At 34.8% G+C, this 17,731-nt stretch overlaps 1 protein-coding gene across 1 annotated transcript; it reads right to left on the bottom strand.

Annotated features, from left to right (window-relative positions):
• Nucleotides 1–973: 973 nt before the first annotated feature.
• LOC131148430 (uncharacterized) lies at nucleotides 974–2,810 on the bottom strand. Its single transcript, XM_058098130.1, has 2 exons — nucleotides 2,765–2,810; nucleotides 974–1,344 (listed from the first exon to the last, which is right to left on the bottom strand). Exons 1-2 carry the CDS (start codon nucleotides 2,808–2,810, stop codon nucleotides 974–976), a joined length of 417 nt encoding a protein of 138 aa, XP_057954113.1.
• Nucleotides 2,811–17,731: the final 14,921 nt, after the last annotated feature.

Here is a 17,731-nt window from a genome sequence, read left to right as displayed (position 1 = left end):
CAGTCCGGACCAGGGTGTGGCGGGCCCATCGTACTTACAGACATTTTTGACTCGGCAGTAGTCGGCTAGCCATTATCGGGTCCCGTTTTCGTGCTGCACAACCCATCATGGGGGGTAATACATGACATCAACTAGCTATTCATCCTAGGTATGTTTTCAGTATTATCAGTTATAATAGACGTTTTATGAACGATATGATTTATTAGCAAATATGAAAATATATGATTATTCAGTACGATATGATGAATGTTTACAGATATATGAAATGTACTGTATATATATAATTGCATTAAATGTTCATGTTGCCATACAACTGTATTTAGTTTATTTTCCCTTACTACGAAGTGTCTCACCCCTAAACTTAATTAATTTTTTTTCAGGAGACCCTGAGAGACCGGCAGGTCGTGGCCGCCGTTGAGTTTGTTGAGTTACCCCACTAGGAGGGTAAGATTTTGTATTAGGATTAAGATTATTTTTTTGTGAGATCCTAGTTGTATTTGGAATGTTATTGAGGATTGAAAGTACATGTATGTTATTTTGGTGTAAGTAGACTCTGGTATTATGTTTTATGGCTGGATGATTGTAATTTTATACTTACTGCTACTTAGGTTTCCGCTGTGATTGATAGGTGTCCTCGTTACCCATGGGTTCAGGTTGACTTTTCTATTTATTATGTTTCATTTTAAGATTTTTGAGGTCGTTACACTTTCCTTGTCTCCTTTTGTGAGTGACAAAATTGGCACTCTCCAGATTTTCATGTTTCAACCTCTCCTCTTCTTGCACACACATAGTCAGCAGCTCATTAATAGACCATTTTTCCTTATGTGTGTTGTATGATATTTTAAATGGTTTGTATGCTGCAGGGAGAGAGTTGAGTATGAAATGGACAAGAAAGGATTCCGTAATCTCAATTCCCAAGAACTTGAGGCAGGCTGCAATGTCCCTCATTTCCATAATGTGCTCACGCAGACTCTTAGATTTGTGATTTTAGCTTGTTCATTAGGGTGCTAGCAAGTGCTTTTTCAGAACTAACAAACTGCTCTTCAATAGCCTTTATGTAGTCCTTGACATAGTCACACTCAGGAATTGATCCTCTAATGCTCTTACAAACATGCGACTTGATGAACATTATACATAGACGGTTGGATTTCTCCCATCGTTCATAGGCCAATTGATATGTAGCAGGACTTGATTCCGTAGGCATTGCTGGTTTGTCAATACGGAGTGCTAGATCAATATCCATGCACCCTAATGTCAAGAGGGTTTTGTCCTTCCAATCCAAAAAATTTTCACCGTTCAAAATTAGAATATTAGAATCATTACGTATAATAGAAGTAACAGCAACTGCAATAACCAAGAAATTTAATTAATACTTTGAAACAAAACTGTAGTTTGAACCAACCAATGTTAGATTCAAAAGCAAAAATCTAAACCTTTCCTATGGGTATAGGTTGCATAATGCATTAGATATGCTTATACTTTATAATAAGACTAGTGGAATAAGGAAACCTATACCTGTGGGGATTTAGTATTCCCTTTCTTAATCACTATCTTATTCCAATCATGTCAAAGAAAATAATTACCTCCCTGTAGGGTAAAGTAATCATCAACTATGACTTAACTGCAATGTAGATTTAAAGCCAATTTATTAATAGATAAAAAAAAATATCTACATGCCATAAAATTGTTGTGGCTAATTTTTAATACACAATGATATTCTTTTTATTTTTTCTTAATATAGCTCCATCCATTATTTAGAAGCTTTAATATTCTTGGCCTATTTTACTGTAGATATGAATAGCACTACCAAGTAAGTTCCGAGGAAAGATTTTTCTTTCCTAGACGGAACTTCAAGATTCCTAGGAAAGATGGAGGGGTCACAATGGTCTCGCTTAAAATCCAATCTCCTAGACAGAATCTCCCTAGATGTACACATCCATACCCCATAGCAAATAGTCCATTAATTTAGTTAAGGCTTATATAATCATGTATTTTAATATTGATGTGCATGAAATAAGATACAATTTTAACAGCAATAAGCCTAATTAATAAAGACATATATTGGTATTGGCATTTATATAAAAATTTAATAAATGCACAAATAATAATCACAATTATAGGCCAGAAAAAAAAAATAATAAATGCATATATGACATGTATTAAATATTTATGCACTCTTTTTTCTTTTTTTTTTTACCAAGCAGATGATAGAGGAGAAGAGGGAGATGGTTGCAGGAAAAGAAGCAGATTTATTTCCTGTTTTGGGTAAATTGCAACGCTGTTCCTCGAAGTTTAGTCCAATTATACTTTAATCCCTAATATTTCAATAATGACATTTCAACTTCTTTGCTTGCAATCAAATTGCAACTTGATCCTTGACCAATGACCACCATCAATCTGCTAACATACATTACATATGCAAGAAACAAGCAGAACCTTGCACACGACCTTTTCTCTACTTTTATTATGGCCTAAAAAATAAGTCTTTTAAATCACCTATTTTTTTTTATAACTAAACTCAAATGAGCAAAAAAAGTAATTTAAAGGACTCACAGGTTCCTTCTGAAAGCTAAAGCCAATTTAACGGTCAAGAATCATATAGTAATTTAATTGCAAATCTAAAGAATTAAAATCAAACACAAGGTTAAAGTGCCTGTTGTAACTTGAGGGATCAATTATGTAATTTACCTTTTTCACTTTTTACCCCAAAAAACGTCAATAAGGAAAAAAATTGACTTTGGAAGGATTCATTACAACCCATTACCAACAAGCAAAACAAGATAATTTTCCCACTCAGCTTTTCCTTTCATCCCTTTTTTCTATTAATGCCGAAAGTGAATGATTCATCATAGAAATTAATAGTGTAATATCAAAATCACTTTCTGGAAAAATAATTTCATGCGATTTTAGAATAATAAAAACTAAGCAATATGACATGGAGTTGGCTCTGATACCACTAATGAAAGCATAATTTCAGAAATTACAAATCAATAATTGTTTATAAGCAGAAGAGAATAGTGATCTGATCTCTTGTCATAACTACTCAAGTCTTCAAGGAAGAGATCCGAAATAAAAAAGAGAATTATGAGAAATAGAGAAAGAGATTTAGGAATTATCTTTACTCTCACTGTATTTCAGAAGAGTAGAAGAAGTAGGATTTTTGGCCAGTTCTATATCACCGTAAGCCAATGTGTGTGATTTAATGGTTAATCACAGACCCTATTTATAAACTGGTCAAGACCCCATCCACTAAGAGATTTCCCCTCACATTTCCTACCATCAAGGGATTGTGAGTTTTCAAAATCTCTCATTTGAACTTCAAATTATATTCAAATCAGATTCAAATATGTTAAATTAGATTCAAATCTTCCATTCGAAATCAGAATCAAATCTTCTATTTGAAATTCAAGCCGATGACTTAGTTAGTTTTAGAAGACTTAATCTTAGTATATCAAGTAGTTACCGTAAAATCTCATCTCTTATACTTAATTTTTTTTTTAATAAAATAATAATTATAATAATTTAGATAATAGTATTTTTCAAATAAAATAAAATATGTTATGTGTGCCACAAAAAGGGAAACATGCGCCCTAACATATTTATGTTAAATATATCCAATGTAAATGTAATAGTGAACAATAGGGCAAGGAATGATTGGTGATGCCAAAGCATTTCTTTGATTTAACCTTTTTTGAGATTGAAGTTGAGTGACTGTCATTTGCTTAGCCATAGGACACGCGTCAATGATTCATTGGCTTGGCATGGCATGGCATGCATGATGCACCCTGGCCTTTACTTAACCCTCTTATAGTCTAATTCCATTTATATTTATAGCCAGGAACACAGTCAAAATTGTGCAACCCCAATAATAATAGGGGAACGAGGACTGCAAATAATTATATGCAATGGGAGATTCCAAACTATTGATCTCCATTGTTAACCATTGTTCTTCTTCTTCTTGTTTTTTTTCCTCTCTTCTAAACTCATCCTTTACTATGTGAATATTAAAATTCAATACAAAATTATATTGAGTCTCATTCAAATTCACACAAATAATAAATCCAACTTCTAAAATTTATATTTATAAACACCACATCAATGTACTAATTATATTGACATTTAAAAAAAAAAACTATTGTTGTTTCACTATCAAAAGAATGCAAATCTTAGAAATTGTATGACCTTATATTAGGATTTGATGAAAAGACACTCATCTTGAGGTTTAAAAATTACACAAACTTTCTTCAATATGTGATTTTTGAAATGCATATATTCACTTTGGACTTTAAATTAAGAGAAAGGAAAATACTTACCTCCTGTTTGATTTGCGGAATTAGTCTTGAAATGGAATTAAATCTCAGGAATGGAGTTGCATTCCTATGTTGGGTTTGTGGAATAAAGAATGAAATCATAGTCTAACCGTAATACGATTTATGCAAATGGAGATTCATGATTGCAATCTAAAGATATGTGTGCTCTCTCTCTCTCTCTAAAAAATACTCTTAATTCAGTGGCACACCCTTTAATCATTAAATGGTGATTCACCATTCAAGTTAATGGGTTCCAGAAATGAATCAAATCATTTTTTTGGTGCCACTTTATTGGGTCTCTTTTTTAAAAAAATTAAAATTTAGAATAAAATTATGGTTTTCTAAATCGAGCATCTCTACGATCCTCGAAACCGCCATTCACCAAAGAAGTGATGGAGGTTTCATTGCTGAGCAAATTCAAAATGCCGACTTTTGAAAGGTACGAGGGTATGTCCGATCTGATCTACCATTTGGACACCTTCAGGGTGTTGATGTAGTTGCAAGGCACTCCTGATGCCATCATGTGCCGAGCTTTTGCAGCAACCCTCAAAGGCAGTGCCAGGGATTAGTATCGGATCCTGCAACTTGGATCGATCGATTCCTTCTTAGAGATGGAACAGTTGTTCACCGACCACTTCCTCAGTAGTCGGAGAATCATCAAAACATCAACCCATCTAATGAGCATGGTCCAGGGAGAAAGGGAGACACTAAAGAAGTTCATGCACCACTTCAACACTACGACCTTAGAGATCCGCAACCTAGATATGGGGGTGGCTTTGGCAGCTCCGACCCTGACCCTTTAGCCTGAAAACATCCTGTACACTCTGGGGAAGAAGCCGCTGGCTAATATGAGAGAATTGATGGCCCAAGCGCAGAAATACATCAACCTAAAAGAAATGATGGAGACAAGGGGAAATTGAATCGAGCTGAAAAGGATGCGTAGTAGCAGGGAGACGGGAGAACCCTCTAGACCCGCGAAGAGACAGGAGACCAGTACGCTGTATGCCAGCTCTAAGACAAGAGGGCGATCTAGTAAGTTATCCACCTATACACCTCTAAACGCACCGCGGTCTGATGTGTTGATGAATATAAGGAAAAAGAACTATGTCTCGTGGCCTGAACCTATGCGAAACCCTTCATACAAACGAAACATGTCCAAGTTTTGTCAATTTCATAGGGATCATGGGCACGATACAAAGGAGTGTATCCGGTTAAAGAATGAGATTGAAGCCTTGATCAAGAGGGGATACTTGTCGAGATTCATAAAGAAGGGAGATTAGCAAGGAGAACCTCGTGAGTAGAAGAGACCCAATGCGGACGAGAAGGAAGAATATATCATAGGAAAAATCGAGGTGATCTTTGAAGGGTCCGCTAGTGGCGGAGACAACGGAGGTGCTTGCAAAAGATATGCTAAGAAGGTACTCTTAACCGAGAGAGGGGAACCAAACGGCAAAAGGAACAAACAAGATGATGTTATCATCTTTGACAGCGGGGACAAAGAAGGAGTGCAGCAACCACACGACAACGCACTAGTAGTCTCCCTATTAGTGGCAAATTACAAAGTAAGACGCGTATTGATAGATAATAGGAGCTCGGCCAACGTTGTGTTCTGGTTGGTGCTTGAGGGAATGAAGATCGGCAGGGAAAAACTCAAACCAATCTCAACCCCCCTAGTCGGGTTCAGAGGAAACGTAATTCATCCCATGGGAACAATCACACTATTGCTAATAATGGGGATGACCCCACAACAAGTTACTTCACTGACGTAATTCCTGGTGGTCGACCGGCCATGAGTATACAACATCATACTAGGCTTCCCCTTGCTTAATGTAAAGTCCTCAAAATTTTACACCATTTACATATATACAAAACCATACCTACGCAATGGATATACAAGTCATACAACCATATACTAAACAATATTAGAATTCAGTACATTCAGACCATAGCCATATACAATAACTCTCTCCAAAAACATCTATCCCAAAAATACAAAAACATGTCACAAACTTACCCTACAACCAGGGTAACCCAACCAACTCTCTATCCGCGAGCCTGATCTGCTTGCCTAGCTAGCTCACCTAAAAAGTGGTAAAGTAATGGGGTGAGATGACGCTCAATAAATAGAAATATGCTATTACTAGTGTGTGGCATCTGAGTCATAAAACTGTAATAATAGTATTTAAAACTACATGATCTGGAAAAACTATAAGACACAGGTATAGTAGCTTAAAACATTTGTATCATCTAACTTTTCTATCATTCATACTGCTATATCATACTATATACAACAAAAACTGTAAAACTGTATGCATATATATATAAATAAATATATATATATATATATATATATATATATATATATATAACTGTGCTATTTTCCTGGGACTCTGTATGTCATGATTTGATCCCTCATAACAAGATTGTGCAGCATGTACGCGGGACTTAACCTGTTCAGCCCTCCAGGTAAGTCATCATACTCTACACTACCTCAACCCGACCAAACTGCATCCACTCCTAAGCTCGAGACTACCTACTACCTCATCAAACTGGCCCCCTCAACCCAGTGAACTGAGGAGCTGCATCCTCTCCTAGCACAGTTTGATAGTACCCACACACTATCTGAGATATGTTGTTGCACTCTATCTATATATAGCAACGGTACCGCGCTCTGTAAACTATATCTGTCTATGATATTTCCATAGGGATCTGATACTATATAAGTATATAAATATATCTTTACTGTTTTCATCATGTACATTTCTGAAATAAACATAACACTATAATTTTGTACTATAAATACTATGATATCTGAATAACTGTAGCGTCTTGATGCTATAACTGTATAATCTATCTTCATAAACTGTCTGTATAAACTATTTGTATACTCTAAGTGTTATGACATTTAGGAAAACATGGCATTCTATAAATACTATTCATACTACTTAAAATAAACATCTGTATACAGTTATACATACATTTATTTATGTAAACATCTGAATAAAATTGTGAATATACATATACCTGTCTATATAATACGACTATATCTATATATGTTGTATAACTCGATATATTGAAAAACTACATAAAACTCTATATCAGGTAATATGTACTCAGGCCACACATACTTTAAAAATACATATTCTGTAAAATTACATAATAAATTATATACATGCATGTTTGTAAAATTTTTATCAATATATTTAAATCTTATTGTATAGCATATTTCCCTTACCTAGTTTCTGAAAAGCCCTCACTGAACTCTGGCCCTATACCTGTAACGCCCCGAAACCTTAAACCCGGGTTCGGCGCATTATACTTGATAAAATCCCTGATAATCCATAATCCATAATATACGCAGTGGAATACATAACCATAGTCTCCACATAATATAATACCAGAGTTTACTAATTTTAACTACCAACCATAATAAATTAATCATCCATCAATAATCAAATATATGCATATCTCTAAAACATTATCCACTAATATCAATATGTTTTACAACTATCATTTCATAACTGAGTTAAAACATAAAGATATAAAACATAAAATATACATATCAGAATTAACATAAAAATATACCCTTTTTCTTATATCTTCCAAAAAAATGTTATAAAATCTCGAGCTCTCAAAGTTCGATCCTGAGAAATCCTGAAAAAAATGAATTCATATTCAGGTGAGACACATCTCAGTAAGGGAAGAAACAATATATTTAACTCAGCGTGTGGCCATCATGAGATTATACATATCATTTTATAATATTTGCAAATCATTAACATAATACTGAAAGTCATTTTCTGATCCTAAACAAACACATGCAAATGTTTAATCCACGAGATTACCCGAGGATAGGGGTGATTACCCGCCCATACAAGTAGCACCCTTCTGCTCTGATACATTTAGCAACCCGAAGGTCACAATTTAAGCATACCAGGGCACTCACCTTACTCAGTAAGCCCTCAAGTGTTAGATTGATCTCGTACTCACGCATTCAACAATAGTTTACCGGCAAAGGCCCTAAGGATTGGGAATTCTACTCGCCCATACAAGTAGGTTTCCTCTGCCCTAGTGCGTTATGTGGCTACTGCCACATCTGAAGCTACTAGTGCACTCGTCTTACTCAACAAGCCCTCAGGCGAAAGGTACGCCTCGCCCAATCGTAACATGTTCTATGTACATACATACTTCTATTATCATAATACATCATTCTTTTCTGTCATTATACATTCATGCACATTCATTCCTGTTCATAACTTAACTTTGCATTTTGTTTCACTTTAAGTGACTCTTTCCCATTTACATCATTTACATTTGTCATTTCATTTCATTGCCATTTCATCGTCATTTCATTGCATAACATTTCATTTCATTACGTCATACTACAGTTGGTCTTTAGCCATCATCAGTTAGTCTACGTAGAAACGTGCTAAATCTGCTAACACAGCTCCTTTTAGCTGTCATCAGTTAGTCTACACAGAAGTGTGCTAGATCTGCTAACATGGCTCTCTTTTAGCTGTCTTACATTTACATGGTTGCATTTAACATACACAGGCAACATTGTCCATATCATATTTTATTTTCATTGCTTTACTTACTTAACTTGCATCTTATACATTTAACATATATTTGCACAGAATCTCATGCCACACAATTTAGCAATAAAAATTCATACATTGCCTGTAAAATAAGCCAACCAACATTTAGTGTTTATATACTGAAAATACCTTTCATTTCTTACTTAATTATCCTGAAAATATTTTTTCACTTTCATCAGTTCATTTTCGCATATACATATATAATAAACAACCCTAAATTCGAAAGAAATATAATTTAAAGAGTTGGCATTTTACTCATACCGAAACATATACACATACATATAACACAATTTATTTTTTTCATTAAATTCATAAAAATTCTGATTTAATATGTATTTTTCCCCTTACCTGGTTTCTTGAACTACGCCAACAGGGACTTCAAAAAATACCTGTGGGCTCACCCGGACCCTAAATAAAAAATTCCTTACTCCAATAAATTATTTCTGTACAAAATATTATTTAAATATTTCTTAGGGTCATAATTTCTAAATAAATAGATATACTCTTAAATTTAGCCAAATTGCCAAATTTTTCAAATCCCACTCTCGCTTTGGAGTATGTCCTAGAAAACCCCAATTGAAAAATTACCTACGTCAAAATGACGACAACGACGATTAGGACCCAGTGGTGGTGCCTGATCGTCGATTCAATAGTAGATTTAACCAGAAATTGAGATATTGGACAAAAATTACCTTTCCCCCATAGCAGTACCTAAGCCGTTCCCACGATAAATCTGCTCGAGTAGAAATGTCGGTGGCGGAGCTAGGAACCCAACGGCACCTTCTGTTTCCTGATTGATCGATTATTCATCGAGAAATGAGAGGAGAGAGAGAGAGAGACGGAGACGGAGAGTGGAAGAAGAAGAAAGTACAGAGAGACTGAGAGAGAGCGAAGCTGAGAGATGCAGTTGATGGAATTGGATTTCAAATTGAAATCCAATTCATCTTATTACCTTTAATATATATTATTATATTATTAAATCTTATATATATATATATATATATATATATATATACTTTAACTTATATAAATATATTATAATAAACTAATATATATATATATATATATCTTTATTTCAATTTTTTTTACTATTCTTTTATTTATTTGATTAATTTAATAATATTTAATTAATTCATTAATTAATTAATAATTACTCATTTTGTTTTCATACTATTTTTTTTATTTGTTTATTTAATACATTAATTTAATAGTGTTTAACCACTTAATTAATTAATAATTTTAATTAATTTTTTTTCGGGTTATTATATTCTTCCCTCCTTTAAGAAATTTCGACCTCGAAATTCGTTACTTAATCTTTCATCTCCATAATTCTACGATTTACTATACCTTATACCATTAAAATATATATGTCTCCCAAATAAATTTTTGTATCATCAATAATTAAATAAAATCATCATCATCTTCAACATAAATTCATGCCTGCCCTCTTGGCTTTATCTGCCTCTTGGCTTTATCTGCCTCTTCCAGGATCATCGTATAACCATGTGCTCGTCCACCTCTACCTAGTGGTATCTACTGATTTCTCCTAATACCATAACTTCATACTACACATTTCCATATACTCCAATTTAAATATCAAACACCTAATTGACCACAAATCATTTAATCATATCAATTAAATTATTCTCCTTCAAAAAATTTTCTTCCTAAATCAACCAACCTAACCTTCGAGTTCAAATCCCAAGTTCGAATTTCTCCGTTCGGAAACATCACTATCGATGGATTTACCATGATTTTCTGAAGCTAACAACTTCTTCAGAAAAACACAGAAGACCATCAAGGGATTTCTGCTCCCAAACTTACGAAATAACACTCAGAATTCCTAACGGTATCTTAATCTACCCATTCCTATCCTTATCGCAACTCAATCCTATACTCTGGTATAAATCATTCATAACCTAATACTCTATCCAGGCGATGTGAATCTAATCACACTTCCGGCTGGATATTGCTCTGATACCATCTATAACGACCCCCCTTTCGGGCGTTGTCACTTTCCTTTAGGGGCCTTGCGCCCGCAGCAACAACGGGTACCTATCAGACCACTCACTGAGATTAAAGCGTTACGCATTGCCGTCCCTCAATTCAGCAAGCCCTCGGGCGGAGAGTCTTACTTCGCCACAATCATTCATAAGCGAGAGTTCTCGAGGATCGGGGGCAACTACCCCTTTGCTCTGATACCATCTGTAACGCCCCAAAACCTTAAACCCGAGTTCGGCGCGTTATACCTGATAAAATCTCTGATAATCCATAATCCATAATATACGCAGCGGAATACATAACCATAGTCTCCACATAATATAATACCAGAGTTTACTAATTCTAACTACCAACCATAATAAATTAATCATCCATCAGTAATCAAATATATGCATGTCTCCAAAACATTATCCACTAATATCAGTATGTTTTACAACTATCCTTTCATAACTGAGTTAAAACATAAAGATATAAAACATAAAATATACATATCAGAATTAACATAAAAATATACCCTTTTTCTTATATCTTCCAAAAAAATGTTATAAAATCTCGAGCTCTCAAAGCTCGATCCTGAGAAATCCTGAAAAAAATGAATTCATATTCGGGTGAGACATATCTTAGTAAGGGAAGAAACAATATATTAAACTCAGCGTGTGACCATCATGAGATTATACATATCATTTTATAATATTTGCAAATCATTAACATAATACTGAAAGTCATTTTCTGATCCTAAACAAACACATGCAAATGTTTAATCCACGAGATTACCCGAGGATAGGGGTGATTACCCGCCCATACAAGTAGCACCCTTCTGCTCTGATACATTTAGCAACCCGAAGGTCACAATTTAAGCATACCAGGATACTCACCTTACTCAGTAAGCCCTCAAGTGTTAGATTGATCTCGCACTCACGCATTCAACAATAGTTTACCGACAAAGGCCCTAAGGATTGGGAATTCTACTCGCCCATACAAGTAGATTCCCTCTGCCCTAGTGCGTTATGTGGCTAATGCCACATCTGAAACTACTAGTGCACTCGCCTTACTCAGCAAGCCCTCAGGCGAAAGGTACACCTCGCCCAATTGTAATATATTCTATGTACATACATACTTCTATTATCATAATACATCATTCTTTTCTGTCATTATACATTTATGCACATTCATTCCTGTTCATAACTTAACTTTGCATTTCGTTTCACTTTAAGTGACTCTTTCCCATTTACATCATTTACATTTGTCATTTCATTTCATTGCCATTTCATTGTCATTTCATTGCATAACATTTCATTTCATTACGTCATACTACAGTTGGTCTTTAGCCATCATCAGTTAGTCTACGTAGAAACGTGCTAAATCTACTAACACAACTCCTTTTAGCTGTCATCAGTTAGTCTACACAGAAGTGTGCTAGATCTGCTAGCATGGCTCTCTTTCAGCTGTCTTACATTTACATGGTTGCATTTAACATACACAGGCAACATTGTCCATATCATATTTTATTTTCATTGTTTTACTTACTTAGCTTGTATCTTATACATTTAACATATATTTGCATAGAATCTCATGCCACACAATTTAGCAATAAAAATTCATACATTGCCTGTAAAATAAGCCAACAAACATTTAGTGTTTATATACTGAAAATACCTTTCATTTCTTATTTAATTATCCTGAAAATATTTTTTCACTTTCATCAGTTCATTTTCGCATATACATATCTAATAAACAACCCTAAATTCGAAAGAAATATAATTTAAAGAGTTGGCATTTTACCCATACCGAAACATATACACGTACATATAACACAATTTATTTTTTTCATTAAATTCATAAAAATTCTGATTTAATATATATTTTTCCCCTTACCTGATTTCTTGAACTACGCCAACAGGGACTCCGAAAAATACTTGGGGCGCTCACCCGAATCCTGAATCAAAAATTCCTTACTCCAATAAATTATTCCTATATAAAATATTATTTAAATATTTCCTAGGGTCATAATTTCTAAATAAATAGATGGACTCTTAAATTTAGCCAAATTGCCAAATTTTTCAAATCCCACTCTCGCTTTGGATCAGGGCCTAGAAAACCTTAATTGAAAAATTACCTATGTCAAAATGACGACAACGACGATTAGGACCCAGTGGTGGTGCCTGATCGTCTATTCAATAGTAGATTTAACCACAAATTGAGAAATTGGGGAAAAATTACCTTTTCCTCGGAGCAGTACCTAAGCCTTTCCCACGACAAATCCGCTCAAGTAGAAATGTCGGTGGCGGAGCTAGGAACCCAACGACACCTTCTGTTTCTCGATTGGTCGAATATTTATCGAAAAATGAGAGGAGAGAGAGAGAGAGAGACGGAGACGGAGAGTGGAAGAAGAAGAAAGTACAAAGAGACTGAGAGAGAGCGAAGCTGAGAGATGCAGTTGATGGAATTGGATTTCAAATTGAAATCCAATCCATCTTATTACCTTTAATATATATTATTATATTATTAAATCTTTTATATATATATATATATATATACTTTAACTTATATAAATATATTATAATAAACTAATATATATATTTTTTTATTTCAATTTTTTTTTACTATTCTTTTATTTATTTAATTAATTTAATAATATTTAATTAATTCATTAATTAATTAATAATTACTCATTTTGTTTTCATAATATTTTTTTTATTTGTTTATTTAATATATTAATTTAATAGTGTTTAACCACTTAATTAATTAATAATTTTAATTAATTTTTTTTAATTTTTTTTTTAGGTTATTAGAATACCCACAGCGTTCTCTACTCAACACCCTGAAAACGACATCCTCCTAGAACAAAACATCATTACTTTTCTACGTACAACATTTTATACAACTCGGGAAAGGCAAAAACTCAATAAAATACCCTACCCTAGGATTGGGACGAAATCCAAACCACTCCCACCGACGATCTGCTCCTGCAAACTTGTAGAGAACTTCGTCAGGAGCGTCGTGATAGCCTCAAATTTTCAATCCGACGAGAAATGGAGTCGAGATCAATGAGAGAAGGGGAGAGGGGCATAGAGAGAGAAAAAAGAAATTCCTGCGCTGAATTTTCATAAAAAAATCTGGGTTTCAACTATTTATAGGGCTGGATTCGTCGACGAGCCACGTTATCTCATCGATGAGCCCTTTAATAATTTTGTCGATGAACCCACTCCTCGTCGATGAAATTCAGACTGCCCCAAAAACCTCTCTCGGTATTTTTTCGTTGACGAAACATGTCCCCATCAATGAGCTCCTCTTATATCCTCGTTGAAAAAATATGTTCTCGTTGACAAGCTCCTCTTATATCCTCGTCGATGAATCCCTTGCGTTCATCGATGAAGCCTATTGTCTCCTTTTGTTTATGTTCCAATTCCACCCCCTCTTAATTATTTAAAAAACCATTATTCTTCGGGTCATTACACTTAATGCGGTCCGGGCCATAACATCAACGTACCACCTCAAGATGAAATTCCCTACTCCGCACGGGAGATGGGTGGTCAAGGGAGATCAAGCAGCGGCTCAGAATTGCTACGTAATGACCCTAAAAGAGAAGATGGAAGCAAGGAAGACCTTAACTGTAGAAGACTTAGAAGTGAGGGGGGAATACCCTCAAATCAGCATGTTGGATGAAGACATCACACCTATACCCCTAAAATGCAATCAGCAGAGGTGCATGCAGATCGGGAGTCACCTACTTAACACCTTAAGAGCAAAACTAAGCGAGCTACTAAGCAAGTTCGCAAACTTATTCTCTTGGTTGGCCAAAGATAAGTTAGGTATTGACCATGTGATCATAGAGCACAAGTTGCAAGTTGACCCCAACTACCAACTTGTAAAATAGAAGAAAATGAGCTTTGCGATGGAACGAATCAAGGTGATTGATGAAGAGGTGACGAAGCTAGTGCAGGCCAAGTTCATCAGGGAGGTTAACTATCTGGAGTGGTTGAGCAATGTGGTTCTAGTAAGAAAGCCGAATGGAAAGTGGTGCACCTGCATAGATTTCACAGACCTAAATAAAGCATGTCCAAAGAACAACTTCCCTCTCCCCCGAATTGATCAACTGGTGGATTCGACCTCTGGGCATGAACTTCTTAGCTATATGGATGCCCACTCGAGATACAATCAAATCCCAATGCATCGAGCTAATGAGGAGAAAACATCTTTTATCACCAAGAGAGGGCTATATTGCTACCGAGTAATGTCCTTCGAATTAAAAAACACAAGGGTCATACCTGTCACATTTTAGAAGGTTTTCCGGGTCCCATGTGACGGACTCAGGGGCAGGGAAGGTTGATACTTTCGGAATTTTCAATGTATCAATTTCCCTTTCACTTTGAACAAATGTGGGTAGATCCGACAAGGCGGTGGAGAGCAAAAGAGGTTGATACTACTCTCGCATGCTAATCTTAATTCTTTCTTCTTTCTTCTTTCTTCTTTCTTCTTTTCTACCCTCCTCCAGCATTAATATTTGCACATAGGTACCTCATTTTTTCATGTATTTTAATTAAACCCCCATCCAGTCCATATATATATAAGCAGCTGCCTACTTGCCTTCATCACCATTTATTAATTCTCGAAGCTTGCATGCGATTGAGGTTTAAATAATAATGTATGTGTATTTTATTATAAAAATGTTTTTGTATTGCTCAAAACTAAATTTAGACAATTCCATCAATTGAATAAAAAAAATTTAAATTACAAAAAATAATTCAATGTTTAACGATGACAAAAAACTACTAATTATCACAAATTTATTTTCAAAAATGTATATTTTATTGTTAACATTTCCAGATTTCTTCAAAGATATTTTGCTTCAAATAAACACATGTTTCTAATTATTTAAAAAATTAAAATTTAGAATAAAAATATTCCCACAGGTGAATGGTACTAAGATTTTTATTTTTATTATTATTTTTTTAATACAAATGTTTTACAACTAAAATTTAAGTAAAATTTTAAAAAATAAAAATATAAATAAAAAATAAAATTTTACAACTAAATAAATCTCAAATATTTTCGAACGTATTATTTGCACTATTTTAAATTGAATTTCCAAAAAAACACAAATATAAATTCCTTATCCTTGTGGGTCCTAATATAAGATTCATATATCTCTCTCATTTTGGTTTTGTAATGTGTCTTCTTTTATTATCAAGTCAAAGGAAATGTCTTTTGTGTAACAACCTGCTTAATAAACTGTTATTTATTTATTTATTATACTATAATAAACTACATGCTCTGATACCATACCATACTGGGGGATAAATTCAGTCATTAACCTAAGCAGCGAGAAGTAGAAATCACATGAACATAACCATATGAGAATATATACAATACACTACCATACAATACCAGAGTACTACCTGTTTTCCAAAATATACATATATCATTGTTTCCAAAACACCCTCAACTAGCTTGGGTTATACAAAAACACTCCCAAAATATGTTCACTCTCTACTGACAGGGCAGTACTGTGGCCCCTCTATCTGCAAGTCTAGTCCCTACAGTAATATTTTTATAAAAGTATGTGAATTTGAGGAATCCAAATACAAACATACTGAAATTTAAATTTATTTAAAAAAATTAAAATTTTTTTTTTCAACAAACTAAATATGCTGAAACTACTTAAAAAATGATTAGACCCCACCCTTCCAACTCTATGTAATCTCCGCACTAAGAAATAAATATATATATTCACTTTCATTAGGATCCTTTATGGTCTTATCAAGAACGAAGGTGGCTCATTGTGCCTCGTAAAAAAAAGTGGGAAGAGAAGACTAGAGATTCAGGAAGAAAGATCCACGAGGGAGATTACTTTAAGGACATAAGAATTAGTGATAACTCCTTGGACGTTAAATTGGAATTTTTTTTTAATAAAATTCCTAAATTTATTGATAGTCCCCACTTATGATTGAGAAAAATCGTGATTACAAATAAGGCACAACGGATTTACAAATAAACTGGCAAAATCATCCTACCTAAAATGGTAATGCTCATAGCTGGACAAGAAGACCCAATGCTAAAAGAGAAGAAGGGCAAGTTAGAGAGAGAAGCTCTCGCCTCTCTCTAGTGAGAGGTGCTTGTCCGGGTGAGAGTGTGGTGTTTTCTTCTTGATTCTTGGCATCTGTGGGGTTTTGGAAAAATTTTGAGTGCTCTTGTGGTTCTCTCTTGCTTTACCAAACTTGGTTTTGGTTTCAGCTTGAATCTCAATCCTCGGAAGTTTTTCCCGCCCATGTGGATTTGAAAATGGGCTCTGCAGAATGTTCGAATGTGAATGATGCAGAGAATAGAGAGTCTGTCCCCCTCTGAGAGCAGATAGATGTGAACAAAAAGCTAGATGACGCTCTGAGCTTCATAGAATTGAGGGGTGGGATAAGGAGATCTGGAGACTAAGGGAGGAGCAGGAAATTTTTGAAGAATATGCGAGACTGCAGAAAGAGGTAAAACTGAAGATGTTGATGACAGAATCTAATCGCTCTCCTGAGGATTTCATGGACTTAAAACAGAAACATCTAGGTCTTAATCCATGTGATTCGGTTGGTTTGGATGGGGTTGGATCTAGGACTGAACCTGGGGTATCGTCCCCGAAGGTTCTTAATGAAAAAATCATGGAGGCGCTGGGCTTGGTAAGGGAAGAGAATGGCCAAACCTGCAATGATAGAGTTGAGACATCTGCTGGAAAAAGAAGGCTTTGGGGTGATGAGGAGCCTCCTGCTCCTGTTGTCAGGAGTCCAGAAAAAACTCAAACGGGAGAAGTTGTGAAGGAGAGCCGAGGAGGTAGAATGT

Source organism: Malania oleifera, chromosome 2 (assembly GCF_029873635.1).
Source record: "Malania oleifera isolate guangnan ecotype guangnan chromosome 2, ASM2987363v1, whole genome shotgun sequence".
In the NCBI taxonomy this organism is placed as follows: Eukaryota; Viridiplantae; Streptophyta; class Magnoliopsida; order Santalales; family Ximeniaceae; genus Malania; species Malania oleifera.
Note: the sequence above shows the minus strand (reverse complement) of the source record. Positions and strands in the feature narration are given on the sequence as shown.